This window comes from Chiloscyllium punctatum, chromosome 21 (assembly GCF_047496795.1).
Source record: "Chiloscyllium punctatum isolate Juve2018m chromosome 21, sChiPun1.3, whole genome shotgun sequence".
Taxonomy (NCBI): Eukaryota; Metazoa; Chordata; class Chondrichthyes; order Orectolobiformes; family Hemiscylliidae; genus Chiloscyllium; species Chiloscyllium punctatum.
This window is the reverse complement of record NC_092759.1, coordinates 20,404,288-20,423,292: the sequence shown is the minus strand read 5'-3', so window position 1 is coordinate 20,423,292 and position 19,005 is coordinate 20,404,288. Positions and strand designations below refer to the sequence as shown.

The window sequence follows — 19,005 nt, the reverse complement described above, 5'->3', positions numbered from 1 at the left end:
TTTTTAAAGTTTAATTTATGCACACACAGCTCATGGCACGGCCAGTATTTACTCTCATCCTTAATTGTACAGGAGGTGGTGAGAAACCTTGTTGAACTGCTGTGGTCTATGTGGTATCTGTGCACTCATTAGGGAGGGATTGTAGGAGTCTGAATAAGTCCGGACAGGCTGTTCCCATGTATCTGTCTGTGTAGGTCCTTCAAGATATTAGGAGGTCATGGGTTCGAAAGGTGCTGTCTCAGCAGTCTCGAGCTTTCTGCCAATGGCTAGTATTTCCCCCCTATCTGTTCTGTCCAGGGTACCTGGGTATTGGATATCCCATTGCAAGATATTCCTCGTTACTACTGGATTTACGAGCTGGGGGAGGCTCTGTCAGCAGATATTTCAGTCCTTGCCATCAGTAGCTTGCCCAAATATCAGTGTCTTGTCAATTCCACATCCTCAAACGGTGTTTAGATTCGATTCCCTACAGTGTCGAAACAGACCATTTAGCCCAACAAGTCCACACCGACCCTCCAAAGAGTAACCCACACACCTACATTTATCCCTGAGAAATGCACCTTAGACTATGGGCAATTTAGCATGGCCAATCCACCTAACCTGCACATCTTTGGATTGTGGGAGGAAACCAGAGCACCCGAGGAAACCCACACATTCACGACAGACAGTCACCTGAGGTGGGAATCGAGTGTGTGTGTGTGTGTCAGACAGAGAGACGCTAGGAGCTAAGGTTCAGCTTGCTATTGGAAAGGAATGTTGAAGGAGATTATATCTGGGAAAGATGTTAACCCTCCACCTTTCAGATGCTAAAACAGGACAGTAACACAGTCGATGCCTGAGCTGCTCCTGCTAACATGGGGACGTGCGAAGGAACAGGGACAGGAGTTGGTCAATTAACCCAAAGCCAATCAAGACTTTTTAAACAGTGCCTTAGGTCCAATTAAACATGTTCCAATTGGGCTCGGTGTTATAGAGAATGGAACAGCCTCTGACACTGCTTCTAAGGTTGAGTTTCACCTGCTTGGAAGGCAGTATCATTCTCGGATTCCCCACGCTGGTTGAGTGCCTGGATTTGGATAATCGCTCCTCTCATCCATGGCGAAGGATGTGCTCTGCCTGCCAGGAGATTGAAGATGGTTGATAAGTTGTGTGAGGTGGGCGCCATTACCCCTGTGGTTTTTGGAGATGTCTAAGGCAGATTAAATAACACCTGGCCTTCCCAGAGTACAAAACAGGGGCTTGTTATCCACTGCAGCCAGGCACTGAGCTGGCTGTCTCTATATCTACAAGCTGCAGTGCAGGACACTATTACGCTGCTCGCTGCACATCCTCAGGCTCACCAGCAATGAATACCCTCGTCCTCTCCGGCCTCCTCGCTGTACTCCTCCTGACTGTATCCTGGGCACAAACCGCAGGTAGGAATCAGCAGCCGTTCCTCAGCTCGATTACCCCCGGGCCCTCTCCGGCAACTGAAGCCCCTCTCCTGCAACTGAAGCTTTTGGGATGCAGTGTGTTGGCAGAACCATCGTCAGCTGGGAACCCTCAGCAATCTGCACACGACCGCCACATGCCTAAAGAGTAGGGGCTGAGAGAGTGATAGAGACTGTCGCTGTGTCTTTACAAGAACCAGGAGCAGGAGTAGGCCATGCGGCCCCTCGAGCCCGCCCCGCTACTCAATCAGATCATGGACTCCGCTCCACTTACCCACCCGCTCACCATAACCCTTCAATCCTTTACGGTTCATAAATCTAGCTTTGCCTTAAAAAAAAAGCACCTTAACCCTGTATTCCTGATTCCCATCGCTCCACCCGTTGGCAGCTGCCTGGGCATCGTGCTCTGGAACTCCCTCCCTAAACCCTCTCCCTTTCCATTAAAACACTGCTTAAGATTGAATGCTTTGCCCTAAGTTTTGATCACGTGTTACTATTATCTCCTTTTTGTGGTTTTGTATCACATTTTTATCTGATTACAACTTCAATTTATATAGTTCCTTTACTGTAGTAATCTCTCCCAAAATACTTAGAATCATAGAGCTCAGAAACAGACCCTTCGGCCCAACCAGTCTGTGCTGACCATAATTCCATACTAAACTAGTCCCACCTGCCTGCTCCTGGCCCATATCCCTCCAAACATTTCTTATTCATGTACTCTTCCAAATGGTTTTTAAACATTGTAGTTGTACCTGCATCCACCATTTCCTTATTTCACGCACGAACCACTCTGTGTGTGGAAAAAGTGCCCCTCATTTACCTTAAAAACATGCCTCCGGTCTTGAAATACCCAAAACACAGCTGCCTTATCTATACCCCTCATGATTTTATATTTGACACTGATCCTCCTGCTTTGTCTCTCGGTTGGTAAATGTTTTGTAATAAAATAGAAAATGCTGGAAAAGCTCAACAAGCTTTGGAGAAACAAATGGTTATCTCAGACTTGTTCTCTCAACGCCTGTCTCTCGCTCCTTTCTCTCTCTGCCTCACACTTATTCTCTTTATGTTTCTTCATGCCTCTCTCTGTCTTTCTCCCACTGTCTCTTTATCTCTCTGCTCCTCGCCTCTCCCAATCTCTTTTGCCTGTTTTTCTTTCTGACCTGACCCTCTATGATTCTCACTCTACATCCCGCACTCTTTCTGTACCACTCACTGTCTCACATGCTGTCTGACACCGTCCCACTGCCTCTCACTCTCTGTCTCTCTGCTTCTCATAATCTCACTCGGTGCTGCTGTCTCTCTGTCTCTCACACTCCCTCCAACCCTCTCTCTGTGCCTGTCACACACTGTTTCTCATAATCTAACTCTCTCCCTCTCTTCTAACATTCCCCCTCTTTGGAAGTCACAGACCTTATCTCTGCTTCTCACCCTCTCTCGCTTTTCACACCCCCTTAGTTCCTCAACGTAAATGGCTAATATTTGCTGTTTCTTTACTGTTGCAGAGAGTTCATGGATTAATTCGGACGTGGCGATGTTGAAAGACAATGAGACTTTCTGTAAGTGCAAGAGTGAGTATCCCCCTGCCTGGACCTGACTCAGTAACTGATGACAGAAAATATATTGGGATGGAGTGGGGGTTGGGCGGGGGGGCAGTGTGCAAATACTGAGTTATATAGTGACTCTGCTGAGGGTCATTGAGTCATCCAGCATGGAAACAGATCCTTTGGTCCAACCAGTCCATACGAACCATAATTCCAAACAAGACCAGTCCCAGCTGCCTGCTCCTGGCCCATATCCCTCCAAATCTTCCCCATTCACATACTTCTCTAAATGTCTTTTAAATGTTGTAACTGCGTCCGCATTGCACTTCACCTGACGAAGGAGCAGCACTCCAAAAGCTGGTGATTTGAAATAAATCTGTTGGACTATAACCTGGCGCCGTGTGGCTTCTGACCTTGTCCACCCTAATCCAACACCAGGACCTCCATTCTAATGGAATAGGGAGGTCTCACTCCAGCTGTACTAGCCCTTGGTCAGACTGCACCCCACTGCCCACCTTGAAGTTCTCCTCTTCCCTCCCTCCACAAGGTCACCCCCCCCCGCCCCCACGTTCCTGATGAAGAGCTAATGCTCAAAGTATCAACTCCCGCTCCTCGGACGCTGCCTGAGCTGCTGTGCTTTTCCAGCACCACTCTTTGCGACACTCCACCCGGTGTACAGTCTTAACTCTCTCTGTTTGAGGAGGGGGGTATGCTGACGCTGGGGGCAGTTCACAGGATGATTCACGGGGTTAAAAGATTTACTCTCTGAGGAGACAGGTTCAGGCTGCCCTCATTCGAGTTTAGACAAATGTTCGATGGTTCTTGAGAACACACAAGACCCGAGAAAGTGGATTCTAAAACTCAGGACGAGAGTTTAAGAATGAGGGGTTGCCTGTTTATGACAGAGATGAGGAGGAACTTTTCCTGGTGCAGGTACAGTTACAGCATTTAAAAGACATTTGGGTAAGTATGTGAATAGGAAAGGTTTGGAGGGATAAGGGCCAGAAGCAGGCAGGTGGGACTGGTTTAATTTGGGATTGTGGACTGGTTGGACCGGAGGGTCTATTTCCATGCTCGATGGCTCTTGGAGAATCATAGAATCCCTACGGTGTGGAAACAGGCCATTCGGCCCAACAAATCCACACCAACCCTTCGAAGAGCGACCTACCCAGGCCCATTCCCCCACCCTATTACTCTATATTTACCCCTGACTAATGCTCCTAACCTGAACACCATGGGCAATTGAGCATGGCCAATTCACCTGGCCTGCACATCTTCGGACTGTGGGAGGAAACTAGAGCACCCGGAGGGAACCCACACAGACACGGGGAGAATGTGCAAACTCCACACAGTCACCCAAGACTGGAATCGAACCTGGGTCCCTGGCGCTGTGAGGCAGCAGTGCTAACCACCGTGCCACCATTCCTGAGTTGAATTCACTCCGTCAGAGTGCAATGGAGGCTGGGTAAGTGAAAACCTATTCAGGGCCGAATCAGACAAGTTTAATTGATAAAAGGGAGTTGTGGGTTATGCAGGCTTGATGGGCTGAATGGCCTACCCCAACCTGATTTCTTATAAGCTTTCTTAGAAGGATGACAGTGTGCAGTGAGCATGTTGAACGAGATGATCTCACTGCCTTGTTGATGCCTCAGCTGGAAACCTTGTATGTTTGTTGCTGAGCTGTGACCTATAAGGTAGGAGCTCAGTGCTTTCGCATTCAGAGACCAAAGGCGTCTCCGTTCAACCTGAGCTGCTTTGCCAAGTCAGAGCTTTGTGCTGCAAACGTGTCCTGGGAACAGGGGTCCACAGTATCACCTAACCCCCTCCATCTGTTTTACAGAACTGACCAACGGGAAGCTGCAGTGCAGGAAAGCTAAAGCTCAGACACTCGTCAAGTGGAGAAAGGGGATATGTGTTTGCAGCAAGAAAGGTAGGGACTGGCGGGTGGGTGTGGGCGGGGAGGGTGGGTGTGTGTCTGAGGGTGTGTGTGTGTGCGGGTGGGAGGTGTGTATGTGGGGGGGTGTGTGTCTGAGGGTGTGTGTGTGTGCGGGTGGGGGGTGTGTATGTGGGGGTGTGTCTGAGGGCGTGTGTGTGTGCGGGTGGGGGTGTGTGTGTGTATGTGGGGGGTGTGTCTGAGGGCATGTGTGTGTGCGGGTGGGGGTGTGTGTGTGAGTATGTGGGGGGTGTGTCTGAGGGCGTGTGTGTGTGCGCGGGTGTGTGCGAGCGCGCGGGTGGGGGTGTGTGTATGTGCACGGGTGTGTGTGCGGGTGGGGGTGTGTGTGTGTGTGTGCGCGCAGGTATGTGTGGGTGGGGGTGTGTGCGCAGATGTTAGTGCGGGTGGGGGTGTGTGTGCAGATGGTGTGTGTGCAGGTGGGGGGTTGTGTGTACGCGGGTGGGGGTGTGTGTATATGTGGGTGGGGGTGTGTGTGCGCGCGGGTGTGTAAGCGGGTGGGGGTGTGTGTATGCGCACGGAGGTGAGTGTGTGCGCAGGTGGGGGGGTGTGTGTGTGGGTGCTGGTGTGTGTTTGTGTGCGGGTGCGCGCGGTTGTGTGCGGGTGGGGGTGTGTATGCGGGTGGGGGTGTGCGGGTGTGTGTGCGTGTGCGGGTGTGTATGCGGGTGGGGGGTGTGTGCGCGGGTGGGGGGGTGTGCGTGTGCGGGGGTGTGGGTATGCTTGGGTGTGTGTGCGGGTATGTGTGTGGAGGTGTGTGGGAGTGTGTATGCGGGTAGAGGTGTGTGTCTGCGGGTTGGGTGGGGGGTTGTGTGCAGGTGAGGGGGTGTATGCGGATGGGGGTGTGTGGGTGGGGGTGTGCAGGTATGTGTGTGCGGGTGGGGGTGTGGGGGTGTGTGTGTGCGGGTTGGTGGTGTGTGTGTGCGGGTGGGGGTGTGTGTGGGGGTGGGGGCGTGTGGGTGGGCAGGTGTGTGTGCGAGCACGGGTTTGTGTGCGCGGGGGTGTGTGTGTGTGTGCGCGGGTGTGGGTTTTTTTTAGATTAGATTAGATTACCTACAGTGTGGAAACAGGCCCTTCGGCCCAACAAGTCCACACCGCCCCGCCGAAGCGTAACCCACCCATACCCCTACATACCCACCCATACCCCTACATCTACATCTACCCCTTACCTAACACTACGGGCAATTTATCATGGCCAATTCACCTGACCTGCACATCTTTGGACTGTGGGAGGGAACCGGAGCACCCAGAGGAAACCCACGCAGACACAGGGAGAATGCGCAAACTCCACACAGTCAGTCGCCTGAGGCGGGTGTGTGTGTATGTGCGGGTGTGTGCGGGTGGGGGTGTGTGCGCGCGGGTGGGGGTGTGTGCGCGCGGGTGGGGGTGTGTGCGCGCGCGGGTGGGGGTGTGTGCGCGCGGGTGGGGGTGTGTGTGTGCATGGGTGTGTATGCGGGTGGGGGTGTGCGGGTGTGTATGCGGGTGGGGGTGTGTGCGCGGGTGGGGGTGTGTTTTGTGCGGGTGCGGGGGGTGTGTGTGTGGTGGGAGTGTGAGCGGGTGGGGGTGTGTGCGGGTAGAGGTGTGTGTGTGAGCGGGTGGGGGTGGGGGTGTGCGCGGGTGGGGGTGTGTGGGTGTGTGTTGTGTGGGTGGGCAGTTGTGTGCGGGTGGGGTGTGTGTGTGCGGGTGGGGGTGTGTGTGCGGGTGGGGGTGTGTGGGGGTTTGTGTGTGCGGGTGGGGGTATTTGGGGGTGGGTGGGGGTGTGTGTGTGCAGGTGGGTGTGTGTGCGTGTGTGCGGGTGGGGGGGGGTGTCGGTGTGTGTGTGTGCAGGTGGGGGCGTGTGGGTAGGCAGGTGGGGTTGTGTGTGCGTGCGGGTGGGGGTGTGTGGGTGTGTGCGCGGGTGGGGATGTGTGTGTGCGCGGGTGGGGATGTGTGTGTGCACGGGTGGTGGTTTGTGGGTGGGGGGTGTGTGTGCTGGTGGGTGTGTGTGTGCGGGTGGGGGTGTGTTGGTGTGCATGGGTGGAGGTTTGTGGCCGGGTGGGGTGCGCAAGTGGGGGTGTGTGTGCGGGTGGGGGTGTGTGCTGGTGTGTGTGCGGGTGGGGGTGTGTGGGTGTGTGTGCGCGGGTGGGGATGTGTGTGTGTGCATGGGTGGAGGATTGTGGGTGGGTGGGGGTGCACGGGTGGGGGGGTGTGTGCGGGTGGGGGGTGTGTGTGCGCGCGGGTGTGTGTGCGGGTGGGGGTGAGTGTGTGTGCGGGTAGGGGGTTTGGGTGTGGGGGTGTGTGTGCGGGTGGGGGTGTGTGAGCGTGTGGGTGGGCAGGTGTGTGTGCATGGATGGGGGTGTGCGCGTGGGGGTGTGTGTGAGCGAGTGCGGGTGTGTGTATGCACGGGTGTGTGCGGGTGGGGGGGGTGTATGTGCGCGTGGGTGGGTGTGTGTGTGTGCGGGTGGGGGTGTGTGTGCGGGTGGGGTGGTGTATGCGGTTGGGGGTGTGTGCGCGGGAGTGGGTCTGTGTGTGTGCGGCTGTGGGGGGTGTGTGGGTGTGCGAGCGCGGGTGGGGGTGTGTGTGTGTGCGTGGGTGTGTGCGGGTGGGGGTGTGTGTGTGCGCGCAGGTGTGTGCGCGTGGGCGGGTGAGGGTGTGTGCGCGCGGGTGGGGGTGTGTGTGTGCATGGGTGTGTATGCGGGTGGGGGTGTGTGCGGGTGGCGGTGTGTGTGTGTGCGGGTGTCTGTGTGGGTGCGGGGGGTGTGCAGGTGCGTGGATGTGTGCGGGTGGGGGTGTATGTGTGGGGGTGTGTGAGCAGGTGGGGGTGGGGGTGTATGCGGGTAGAGGTGTATGTGCGGGTGGGGTGTGTGGGTGGGCGGGTGTGGGGGTGTGCGGGTGTGGTTGGGGGTGTGCGCACGGGTGGGGGGGTGTGGGTATGTGTTGTGTGGGTGGGCAGGTGTGTGTGCAGGTGGGGGTGTGTGCGGTTTGGGCTGTGTGTGTGGGTATGTGTTGTGTGGGTGGGCAGGTGTGTGTGCGGGTGGAGGTGTGTGCGGGTTGAGATGTCTGTGTGCGGGTGGGGGTTGTGTGTGCGGGTGGGGGAGTTTGGGGGTGGGTGGGGGTGTGTGTGTGCAGGTGGGTGTGTGTGTGTGTGCGCGGGTGGGGGTGTGTGAGTGTGTGTGTGCGGGTGGGTGTGTGTGAGTGCAGATGGGGGCGTGTGGGTGGGCAGGTGGGGGCGTGTGTGTGTGCAGGTGGGGGTTTGTGTGCGCGGGTGTGTTCGCGGGCGGGGGTGTGTGGGTGTGTGGGCGGGTGTGTATGCGCACGGGTGGGGTTTGTGGGTGGGCGGGTGTGTGTGTGCACAGGTGGGGGTTTGTGGGTGGGGGATGTGTGTGTGCGGTTATGTGTGCGGGTGGGGGTGTGTGAGTGTGTGCGCGCGGTAGGGGGTTTGGGTGTAGGGGTGTGCACGGGTGGGGGTGGGAATGTGTGTGTGTATGGGTGTGTGTGCGCGCGGGTGGAGGTTTGTGGCGGGGTGTGTGTGCGTGCGGGTGGGGGTGCGTGTGTGTGCATTGGTGTGTGCGGGTAGGGGGTTTGGGTGTGGGGGTGTGTGTGTGCGTGGGTGTGTGTGCAAGTGGGGGTGTGTGTGGGGGTGTGTGTGCGGGTGGGGTGGGCGGGGGCGGGGGCGGGGGTGGGGGTGTTTGTGTGCGGGTGGGGGTGCGTGTGTGTGCATGGGTGTGTGCGGGTAGCGGGTTTGGGTGTGGGGGTGTGTGTCTGCGTGGGTGGGGGTGTGGGGGTGGGGATGTGTGCGCGGGTGGGGGTGTGGGGGTGTGTTGTGTGAGTGGGCAGGTGTGTGTGCAGGTGGGGGTATCTGCGGGTGGGGGCGTGTGTATGTGGGTATGTGCGGGTGGGGGTGTTTGAGGGTGGGTGAGGGGTGTGTGTGCGCGGGTCGGGGTGGGGGTGTGTGTGTGTGTGCGGGTGGGGGCGTGCGGATGGGCAGGTGTGTGTGCAGGTGGGGGCGTGTGGGGTTGCGTGGGTGCGGGTGAGGGGGGTGTGCGCGGGTGGGGTGTGTGCATGCGGATGTGTTCACGGGCGGGTGTGTGAAGGTGGGTGTGTGTGTGCACGGGTGGAGGTTTGTGGATTGGGGGGTGTGTGTGTGCTGGTGTGGGTGTGTGTGCGCGCGGGTGTGGGTGTGTGTGCGCGGGTAGGGGGTTTGGGTGTGGGGGGGTGCGCGGGTGGCGGTGTGGGGGTGGGGATGTGCGTGCGGGTGGGGTGTGTGTGTGTGGGTGGGGGTGTGTGCGCGGGTGAGGGTGTGTGTGTGTGTGTGTGCGGTGTGCGTGGGTGTGGGTGTGTGTGCCTGCGGGTGGGTGTGTGTGTGTGGGTGGGTGTGTGTGCACGGGTGGGTGTGTGTGTGTGTGTGTGTGTGTGTGTGTGTGTGTGTGTGTGGGTGTGTGTGCCTGCGGGTGGGTGTGTGTGTGTGGGTGGGTGTGTGTGTGTGTGTGGGTGTGTGTGTGTGTGTGGGTGTGTGTGCCTGCGGGTGGGTGTGTGTGTGTGGGTGGGTGTGTGTGTGTGGGTGGGTGTGTGTGTGTGGGTGGGTGTGGGTGGTGTGTGTGTGTGGGTGGGTGTGTGTGTGTGGGTGGGTGTGGGTGGTGTGTGTGTGTGGGTGGGTGTGTGTGTGTGGGTGGGTGTGTGTGTGTGGGTGGGTGGTGTGTGTGTGTGGGTGGGTGTGTGTGTGGGTGGGTGTGTGTGTGTGGGTGGGTGTGTGCGTGGGTGTGGGTGTGTGTGCGCGGGTGGGGTGTGTGTGTGTGTGTGTGCGGGTGTGCGTGGGTGTGGGTGTGTGTGCCTGCGGGTGGGTGTGTGTGTGTGTGTGTGTGTGGGTGGGTGTGTGTGTGTGGGTGGGTGTGTGTGTGTGGGTGGGTGTGTGCGTGGGTGGGGTGTGTGTGCCTGCGGGTGGGTGTGTGTGTGTGGGTGGGTGTGTGTGTGTGGGTGGGTGTGTGTGTGTGGGTGGGTGTGTGCGTGGGTGGGGTGTGTGTGCCTGCGGGTGGGTGTGTGTGTGTGGGTGGGTGTGTGTGTGTGGGTGGGTGTGTGTGCGCGGGTGGGGTGTGTGTGTGTGTGGGTGGGGGTGTGTGTGTGGGTGTGCGGGTGGGTGTGTGTGTGCGGGTGGGGGTGTGTGCGCGGGTGTGGGTGTGTGTGCGCGGGTGGGGGTGTGTGTGTGTGTGTGTGGGTGGGGGTGTGTGCGCGGGTGTGGGTGTGTGTGCCTGCGGGTGGGTGTGTGTGTGTGTGTGTGTGTGTGCGGGTGGGGTGTGTGTGTGTGTGTGTGTGCGGGTGGGGGTGTGTGTGTGGGTGGGTGTGTGCGTGGGTGTGGGTGTGTGTGCCTGCGGGTGGGTGTGTGTGTGTGGGTGGGTGTGTGTGTGTGGGTGGGTGTGTGTGCGCGGGTGTGGGTGTGTGTGCCTGCGGGTGGGATGTGTGTGTGTGTGTGTGGGTGTGTGTGTGTGGGTGGGTGTGTGTGCGCGGGTGGGGTGTGTGTGTGTGTGTGCGGGTGGGTGTGTGTGCGCGGGTGTGGATGTGTGTGCGCGGGTGTGGGTGTGTGTGCCTGCGGGTGGGGTGTGTGTGTGTGTGTGTGGGTGTGTGTGTGTGGGTGGGTGTGTGTGCGCGGGTGGGGTGTGTGTGTGTGTGTGCGGGTGGGTGTGTGTGCGCGGGTGTGGGTGTGTGTGCGCGGGTGTGGGTGTGTGTGCCTGCGGGTGGGGTGTGTGTGTGTGTGTGTGGGTGTGTGTGTGTGGGTGGGTGTGTGTGCGCGGGTGGGGTGTGTGTGTGTGTGTGCGGGTGGGGGTGTGTGCGCGGGTGTGGGTGTGTGTGCCTGCGGGTGGGGTGTGTGTGTGTGTGTGTGCGGGTGGGGGTGGGGGTATGTGTGTGTGCGGGTGGGGTTGGGTATGCGGGTGGTGGGGGTGTGTGTTTGGGCGGGTGGGGTGTGTGTGTGTGCGGGTGGGGGTGTGTGCGCGGGTGGGGTGTGCGCGGGTGGTGGGGGTGTGTATGTGGGGGTGTGTGGGTGGGCAGGTGTGTACAGGTGGGGACGTGTGTGTGCGGGTGTGTGGGTTTGCGTAGGTGCAGGTGAGGGGTGTGTGTGTGCGGGTGGGGTGTGTGTGCGTGGGTTGGGGTGTGTGTGCAGGTGGGGGTGGAGGGGTGTGTGTATGCAGGTGGAGGTGGGTGGTGTGTGTGCAGGTGGGCGGGTGTGTATGCGGGTGTGTGTGCGCGGGTGGGGGTGTGTGCGTGGGTGGGAATGTGTGGGGGTGTGTGGCTGTGTGCGTGCGGGTGCAGATGGGGGTGTGTGTGTTTGTGCACAGGTGTGTGCACGCGGGTGGGTGGGGAGTGTGTGTGCGGGTGGGGAGTGTGTGTGCGGGTGGGGGTGGGTGTGTGGGTGCGTGTGGGTATGGGTGCGTGAGTGTAGGTGTGTGGGTGTGTCTGCGGGTGCGTGGGTGTGTGTGTGCGTGTGTGTGTGAGTGTGCGTGTGTATCGCAGAGAGAGAGAGAGAAAACATACTGACAGCATGACAGATCAAGTGAGAGAACAAGTTGGAGCAAACCAGTGAACAACAGGGAGAGATTGTGACAGGGAGAGGGACAGACAGAAATAATGACAAAGAGGGAGTGAGTGACAGACCAGGAGAGAGTGACAGAGAATGTAACATTGAGAGAAAGGGAACGTGACATAGAGAGAGAGAGAGAGAGAGTGATAGTGAGATACAGCTCAACAGAGCAGAAAAGGGTCCGACAGAATGACAGAGAGAGTGAGAGGGTGATAGACAGATGAGACAGACAACTGAGAGGAAGCAAGAACGAAAGAGAGCATTACAGGGAGAGAGACAGAGAAATAGATAAAGCAGTAGGGAAAGTGTGTGCCGTTGGGGAGGGGGCGGGGGCGAAGAGAGAGAGAGAGTGCACAATGGAGCAAGAGTAAGTCTGCAAAAGGAAGACAGAAAGTGACATGGAGAGAGAAAGACAGTGATGCAGAGAATGACCATGAAAGGGAGACATTGAAAGTGACAAGGTGGGGAAGGAGAGAGAGAGAGAGAGAGCTTGCAACAGGGAGGGAGAGCAAAAGTGAAAAGAAGAGAACACAGAGAGCAAGAGAGAAACACCCACTGGCTTGTGAGAGGGTACAGTGGCAGTGAGAATGAAAGCTATGTCACAAGGTGTGAGGAGTGCGTGAATCCCAGGGTCAGATAGTGACCAGCAGCCTGCCTTTCTGCTGTCTCAATCCCCCTGTGTCGTGCCTTCTACCTGCACCGTCCTGTGGGGGGTCTCTGAGTGAAGGGATGATCCAGAGCGTGCCATTCCTGTATTTCTGAAGCCAGTAGGAGAATGTGGATTTACACGGGGTAGCTGAGAGCAGTTCCCACATAACCACCTAACTCTGCAGGGACAGTCACAAAAGCAGAATGCTGGTATTTGCACAGTCGAGAAGGAACTCACTGTACGGTCTCCAACTACCCACCTCGACCTGGGCACAGGCAGATGGGAATGCCAGCCTTCCATGGCACTGCCATGGAGTTGGGTGAACAATTTGCAGGTCTATGTGAGATGAACATGGGGAGACTGTGTGGTGAATTGGACAGGGACAGGTCTTAGAGAGGAGCAGTAACTCAGCAGACCCTCCCAGTGCAGTCCTCACTTTCTCCTTCCAGTGCTGGACAATTCAATCATTTTAGGTACAAACATCAGAGGAGAATGTTTCCAACTGCCCAGTAAAGGATTCGAACGTGAAAGGCATCGATTGCAGGACAGTAACTTTTTTTTTAACCACACTCCTGTTGTTGGCAGGAAAGAGAATAAAGCTGGGGTGGTGTCTCAAACCAAGATATCCAGCGGCCATCCTGAGCTGAAAGCTGATGTGCTGATGACTGAAGACCCAGAAAAACCCTTCCTGCAGATGCCAAAACCGCTGTGACTTGCTTTGACTGTGGGATTGTCCTGTGCGTTCTCTCACTGACCTCATGACCCTGTCTCTGAACTAACATCACGTGACCATAGTTGTTCCCTCTGCCACTTTGATTAACATTTCCCATGTCAGCTCCAAGCACTCTGTGTAAGATCTGTCAGGAGTAGTCCCTTTACCCAGGCTGGATATAATGTGGACTTAGATACTGAGTAAAGCTCTCTCTACTCTGTTAGACTTAAAGGAAAGCTCCTTCAGTCCCCCATCCATCACTCCCAGGGACAGGGACAGGGACAGGGACAGGGACAGCACGGGGTTAGATACAGAGTACAGCTCCCTCTACACTGTCCCCCCATCAAACACTCCCAGGAAAGGCACAGCACGGGGTTAGATACAGAGTAAAGCTCTCTCTACACTGTCCCCCATCAAACCCTCCCAGGACAGGGACAGCATGGGGTGAGATACAGAGTAAAGCTCTCTCTCTACACTGTCCCCCATCAAACACTCCAAGGGACAGCATGGGGTTAGATACAGAGTAAAGTTACCTCTACACTGCCCCCATCAAACACTCCCAGGGCAGGGACAGCATGGGGTTAGATACAGAGTAAAGCTCCCTCAACACTGTCCCCCATCAAACCCTCCCAGGGACAGGGACAGCATGGGTTAGATACAGGGTAAAGCTCTCTCTACACTGTCCCCCATCAAACCCTCCCAGGGACAGGGACAGCATGGGGTTAGATACAGAGTAAAGTTAACTCTACACTGCCCCCATCAAACACTCCCAGGACAGGGACAGCATGGGGTTAGATACAGAGTAAAGCTCCCTCAACACTGTCCCCCATCAAACATTCCCAGGACAGGGACAGCACGGGGTTAGATACAGGGTAAAGCTACCTCTACACTGTCCCCATCAAACACTCCCAGGACAGGGACAGCATGGGGTTAGATACAGGGTAAAGCTACCTCTACACTGTCCCCATCAAACACTCCCAGGACAGGGACAGCATGGGGTTAGATACAGAGTAAAGCTCCCTCAACACTGTCCCCCATCAAACATTCCCAGGACAGGGACAGCACGGGGTTAGATACAGGGTAAAGCTACCTCTACACTGCCCCCATCAAACCCTCCCAGGACAGGGACAGCATGGGGTTAGATACAGAGTAAAGCTCTCTCTACACTGTCCCCCATCAAACATTCCCAGGACAGGGACAGCACGGGGTTAGATACAGGGTAAAGCTACCTCTACACTGTCCCCCATCAAACACTCCCAGGACAGGGACAGCATGGGGTTAGATACAGAGTAAAACTCCTTCTACACTGTCCCCCATCAAACACTCCCAGGGACAGGGGGTTAGACACAGAGTAAAGTATTGTGTTATCTACATTTTGTGAGTGAGCTATCATTTGAGTCAAATTAAACCTGAGTGTACTGGCCTTTACCATCAGAACAAACCCACATTCCATCAAATTTCAGACACAGATCCCAAGGTCCCACCATATGAATAAAATACTTACAGTAATGCCCCGAGGTGCAGTGAGTGCAATATCACTGCGATTCTGCTTCCCCTTTGTGCACAGACACAATCCTTACTGCCTGCTTCCTTGCTCTGCTTGTTATTTCCACAATTGTCATATTGCTCCTGTATGCAGAACCTACTATAACACGTGTGGAATAAATAGCTTCAACTCAGAAAATGGCTCACGTCCCCCTTAATCTTGGATGACCTTGTCTACAGAGAAAGACGGGTTCTGGGATCTGCCCGGGAGATTATTTTTTTTTAAAATGGAGAGGGTGCAGAGATTTACAGCAATGTCAGAGAGCGCCAGGTACAACCATCAGAAGATCAACGGGTGTAAGGAAGTGGCTGAGTGGTGACCTAGTAAATGTTTTAAAACTATTAACAATTTTGACTAAGATGGATACTGAGAAAACATTCCTTCTTGTGGGAAAGAGCAGAAGTTGAGGCCATCAATTTAAGACAGTCACCCAAGATATTCAACTGAGAATGCAGTAGAAATTTCTGTGTCCAAATTGGACCGATTGGTGAAAAACATCAATACATTTAACAGGAAGCATGTGGGGGAAAGGAATAGGCTACACTGGTCGGGTGTAGCCAGACTATGGCTTTGAGGTGTGTTGTCCTGGTTTCTCTTAGAGAGAGACAGGTGTAGCGCAGTCAATGAGAAAGTAAACAACTTGTGAGGCCTTGTTCCAACTTTTAAAAAAAGTTGGAACAATAGAGGCAGCCTGACTGGGTGTGGTCAAACTCTCACAGATCCAGGATTTTTCATTTAGTTTTCAGTAATAGTTGCTGGGGTCTGAGCAGGATTGGAAGTCAGTGAATCTCTCCTGCCTGCTTTTCTGTCTGTCTCTCTTTTTTTTCTCTCTCTTTCTTTCTTTCTTTCTTTCTTTCTTTCTCTCTCTCTGTCTCTCTCTCTCTCTGGCAAGCTGCTGTATGTATCCCTTTTTTACTAATACGATTGCACATGACACGGTTTATTTTCTGAATTTGCCTTTTCTCCAAGGGTGTCTTTGCAAGATGTTACTCGTTTGGAACAGTTATTACTTAGGAGAAAATAATCTATTATTCTGTTAAGTCTTCCAGAAGAGTTATTCAAAGTTCCTCTCCTTTGATGTATTTTAACTATAAATTTGCTTAACATCGAGTTGTTTGACCAATCAAATTGAATCTGGAACAAAGCACCTCTCATTTACCTCGGAAATAAGATAAAGTTAGGGTCTAGGTCACCTTCTTCATATATTTTAAGGGGGTCTGGTTCTGGTCCATAACAACAGGGTGAGGTGAAAAGGAGGTGGGAGGAAACTTGTGCAGAGAATAAACAATGTTGAGCCAAATGGCCTGTTTCTGTGCTGTCTATGCTGAAGTATTCTAAAATGCAGCAAGAGACCAGCCATGCTGACTTCAACAGTAGCAGGAGGAAGAATTTGTGGTACTGGGGATTCGGGGCTGAGAAGGAGAGTGGAGATAGTGTACACACAGAGACATTCCTTGTTTCGATATGCACTTGCAAATCGGGATTTTAACAAGGGGTTCAGACCCACCACCCAGCTGAGAAGAAACAAACTACCGCTCCACTATTACAGTCAAACACAGGCTTCAAACGAGGGAGCAACACCCTGAGGTATAACCACAGACAGCAAGTGACAGACAGAATGAAATGATTCCACACCGAATGGGTCAAATCTAACCTCGGCAGTGCTGTCACATCCAGTCTTGAATGGTGGTGGCCAATTAAACAACTCGGTCACTAAGAGGTTCCACAAATATCCCCATCCTCAACTTATGGGAAAGCCCACACCACATCAGAGCACAAGAGAAAAGATTTACAAGGATGTTACCAGGGTTGGAGGATTTGAGCTACAGGGAGAGGCTGAACAGGCTGGGGCTGTTTTCCCTGGAGCGTCGGAGGCTGAGGGGTGACCTTATAGAGGTTTATAAAATCATGAGGGGCCTGGATAAGATAAATAGACAAGGTCTTTTCCCTGGGGTGGGGGAGTCCAGAACTAGAGGGCCATAGGTTTAGGGTCAGAGGGCAAAGAGACCTAAGGGGCAACTTTTTCCACACAGAGGGTGGTACGTGTGTGGAATGAGCTACCAGAGGAAGTTGTGGAGGCTGGTACAATTACAACTTTTAAAAGGCATTTGGATGGGTATATGAATAGGAAGGGTTTGGAGGGATATGGGCTGGGTGCTGGCATGTGGGACTAGATTGGGTTGGGATAACCGGTTTGGGTGGGATAGCTGGTTGGACCGATGGGTCTGTTTCTGTGCTGTACAGTGCTATGTCTCTATAAGGCTGAAGCAATTATGACAATCTTCAGCCAGAGGTGCTGAGTGGATATCCATCTCGGCCTCCTCCAGAGTCCCCGGCATCGGATACCTGTCTTCACCCAATTCAGTTCAGTTCACTTCATCACATGTCATGGAAACAGCCTTGGGGAGGCCCTGGACACTGCAGAGGCTCTCGGCACTGACAACATTCCCACAAGAGAACAAAAGACTTGTGTTCCTGAACTAACCCCTTCCCCTTCCCCCATCAGCATAGCGACAATGCTGGTATCTACTCAGCAATTAAGACAATCGCCTCAGATACGTCCTATACAGAAAGAGCAGGACAAATCCAACCTGGCTAATTACTGACCCCTCCGTCTCCTCTCGATCATGAGTAAGTGATGGAAAGTGTCCCAAATGAAGGTAGACCTGGACAATATTTAGGTTGGGCTGACAAAGACCAAGTAACATTCACAACATACAAGTACTGAACAGTGACCATCTCCCATAAAAGGAAATCGAACTGTCACCCATTGACATTTACTGGCATCACTCTCACTGAACCAGCCACTGGGGGTTACCATTGACCAGAGATTGAAATGGGCTAGCCATAGAAATATTGTGTCAGAGGTTAGGAATCCTGCGGTCAATAACTCCCCTCCTGACTCCCCAAAGCCTGTCCCACCATCTACAAGGCACAGGTCAGGAGGGTGAGGGAATACTCCCCACTTGCCCCTGGATGGGGGCAGCTCCAACAATACTCAAGCAGCTCAATACCATCCAGGGACAAAGCAGCCCCCGCTTGATTGGCCCCACACCCACAAACATCCCCTCCCTCCCTTACCCACCGACGCTCAGTAACAGCAGTGTGTACCATCTACAAGATGCACTGCAAAAACTCACCAAAGATCCTCAGGCAGCACCTTCCAAACCCACGGCCACTTCCATCCAGAAGGACAAGGGGCAGCAGATACATGGGAACACCATCCCCTGCAAGTTCCCCTCTGAGCCCCTCACCATCCTGACTTGGAAATATCTCGCCGTTCCCTCAGTGTGGCTGGGTCAGAATCCTGGGATTCCCTCCCTCAGGGACATTGTGGGTCTACCCTCCAGCACATGGACTGCAGTGGGTCAAGAAGGCAGCTCACCCCCACCTTCTCAAGGGGGGGGCAACTAGGGACGGGGCAGGAAATGCCGGGCCCAGCCAGTGACTCCCACGTCTCAGGAACCAATAACAAACCAGCGCAGTCAGAAGGGGGTCAGTACAAGGGTTTATTGATAAATAAGTGAATGTGTATTACTGTACAGTGGTCCTGTGTGATGTAGGCACAGTGAGTGGGGGCCAGTTTGGATCTGCCTGCAGCTCGTGGTGCAGTTTCTTGTGCTTCACCAGTGGGGCAGATGGACAGTACAGGCTGCTCAACCAGCTCCACAGACGGGGATTGTTGGTCAACACTTCCTAAACAACAGAAACAACGGTCAGCTGCAGCAGCTCCTACCCCCTGGGAGCCCATCGCTGCTCAACTGCAACAGCAGGCAATTCAACTGCAGCAGCCTTCATGGCTGAGTTACCACTAATATATTCCAGAAGATATGGGGGCAGACTGGGGAGCAGTGGGATAGAGAGAGGGGACAGACTGGGGAACAGTGGGATAGAGAGAGGGGACAGACTGGGAAACAGTGGGATAGAGAGAGAGGGGACAGATAGGGGAACAGTGGGATAGAGAGAGGGGACAGACTGGAGAGCAGTGGGATAGAGAGAGAGGGGACAGACTGGGGAACAGTGGGATAGAGAGAGTGGACAGACTGGGGAGCATTGGGATAGAGAGAGAGGGGACAGACTGGGGAACAGTGGGATAGAGAGAGGGGACAGACTGGGGAACAGTGGGATAAAGAGAGGGGACAGACTGGGGAACAGTGGGATAGAGAGAGGGGACAGACTGGGGAACAGTGGGATAGAGAGAGGGGACAGACTGGGGAACAGTGGGATAGAGAGAGGGGACAGACTGGGGAACAGGGGATAAAGAGAGGGGACAGACTGGGGAACAGTGGGATAGAGGGGACAGACTGGGGAACAGTGGGATAGAGAGAGGGGACAGACTGGGGAACAGTGGGATAAAGAGAGGGGACAGACTGGGGAACAGTGGGATAGAGGGGACAGACTGGGGAACAGTGGGATAGAGAGAGGGGACAGACTGGGGAACAGTGGGATAGAGAGAGGGGACAGACTGGGGAACAGTGGGATAGAGGGGATAGACTGGGGAACAGTGGGATAAAGAGAGGGGACAGACTGGGGAACGGTGGGATAGAGAGAGGGGACAGACTGGGGAACAGTGGGATAAAGAGAGGGGGGACAGACTGGGGATAGAGAAGGAATATGAAACACTCCTTT

The 19,005-nt window shown here is 54.8% G+C and overlaps 1 protein-coding gene across 1 annotated transcript in view; it reads right to left on the bottom strand.

The window, feature by feature from the left end:
* Nucleotides 1–17,910: 17,910 nt before the first annotated feature.
* Nucleotides 17,911–19,005, bottom strand: part of LOC140492475 (uncharacterized) — a 54,261-nt gene continuing 53,166 nt past the window's right edge. The window contains exon 8 of the mRNA XM_072591363.1: nt 17,911–18,072. Coding sequence (XP_072447464.1) covers nt 17,911–18,072 — 162 coding nt within the window. The remainder of the gene's footprint in view (nt 18,073–19,005) is intronic.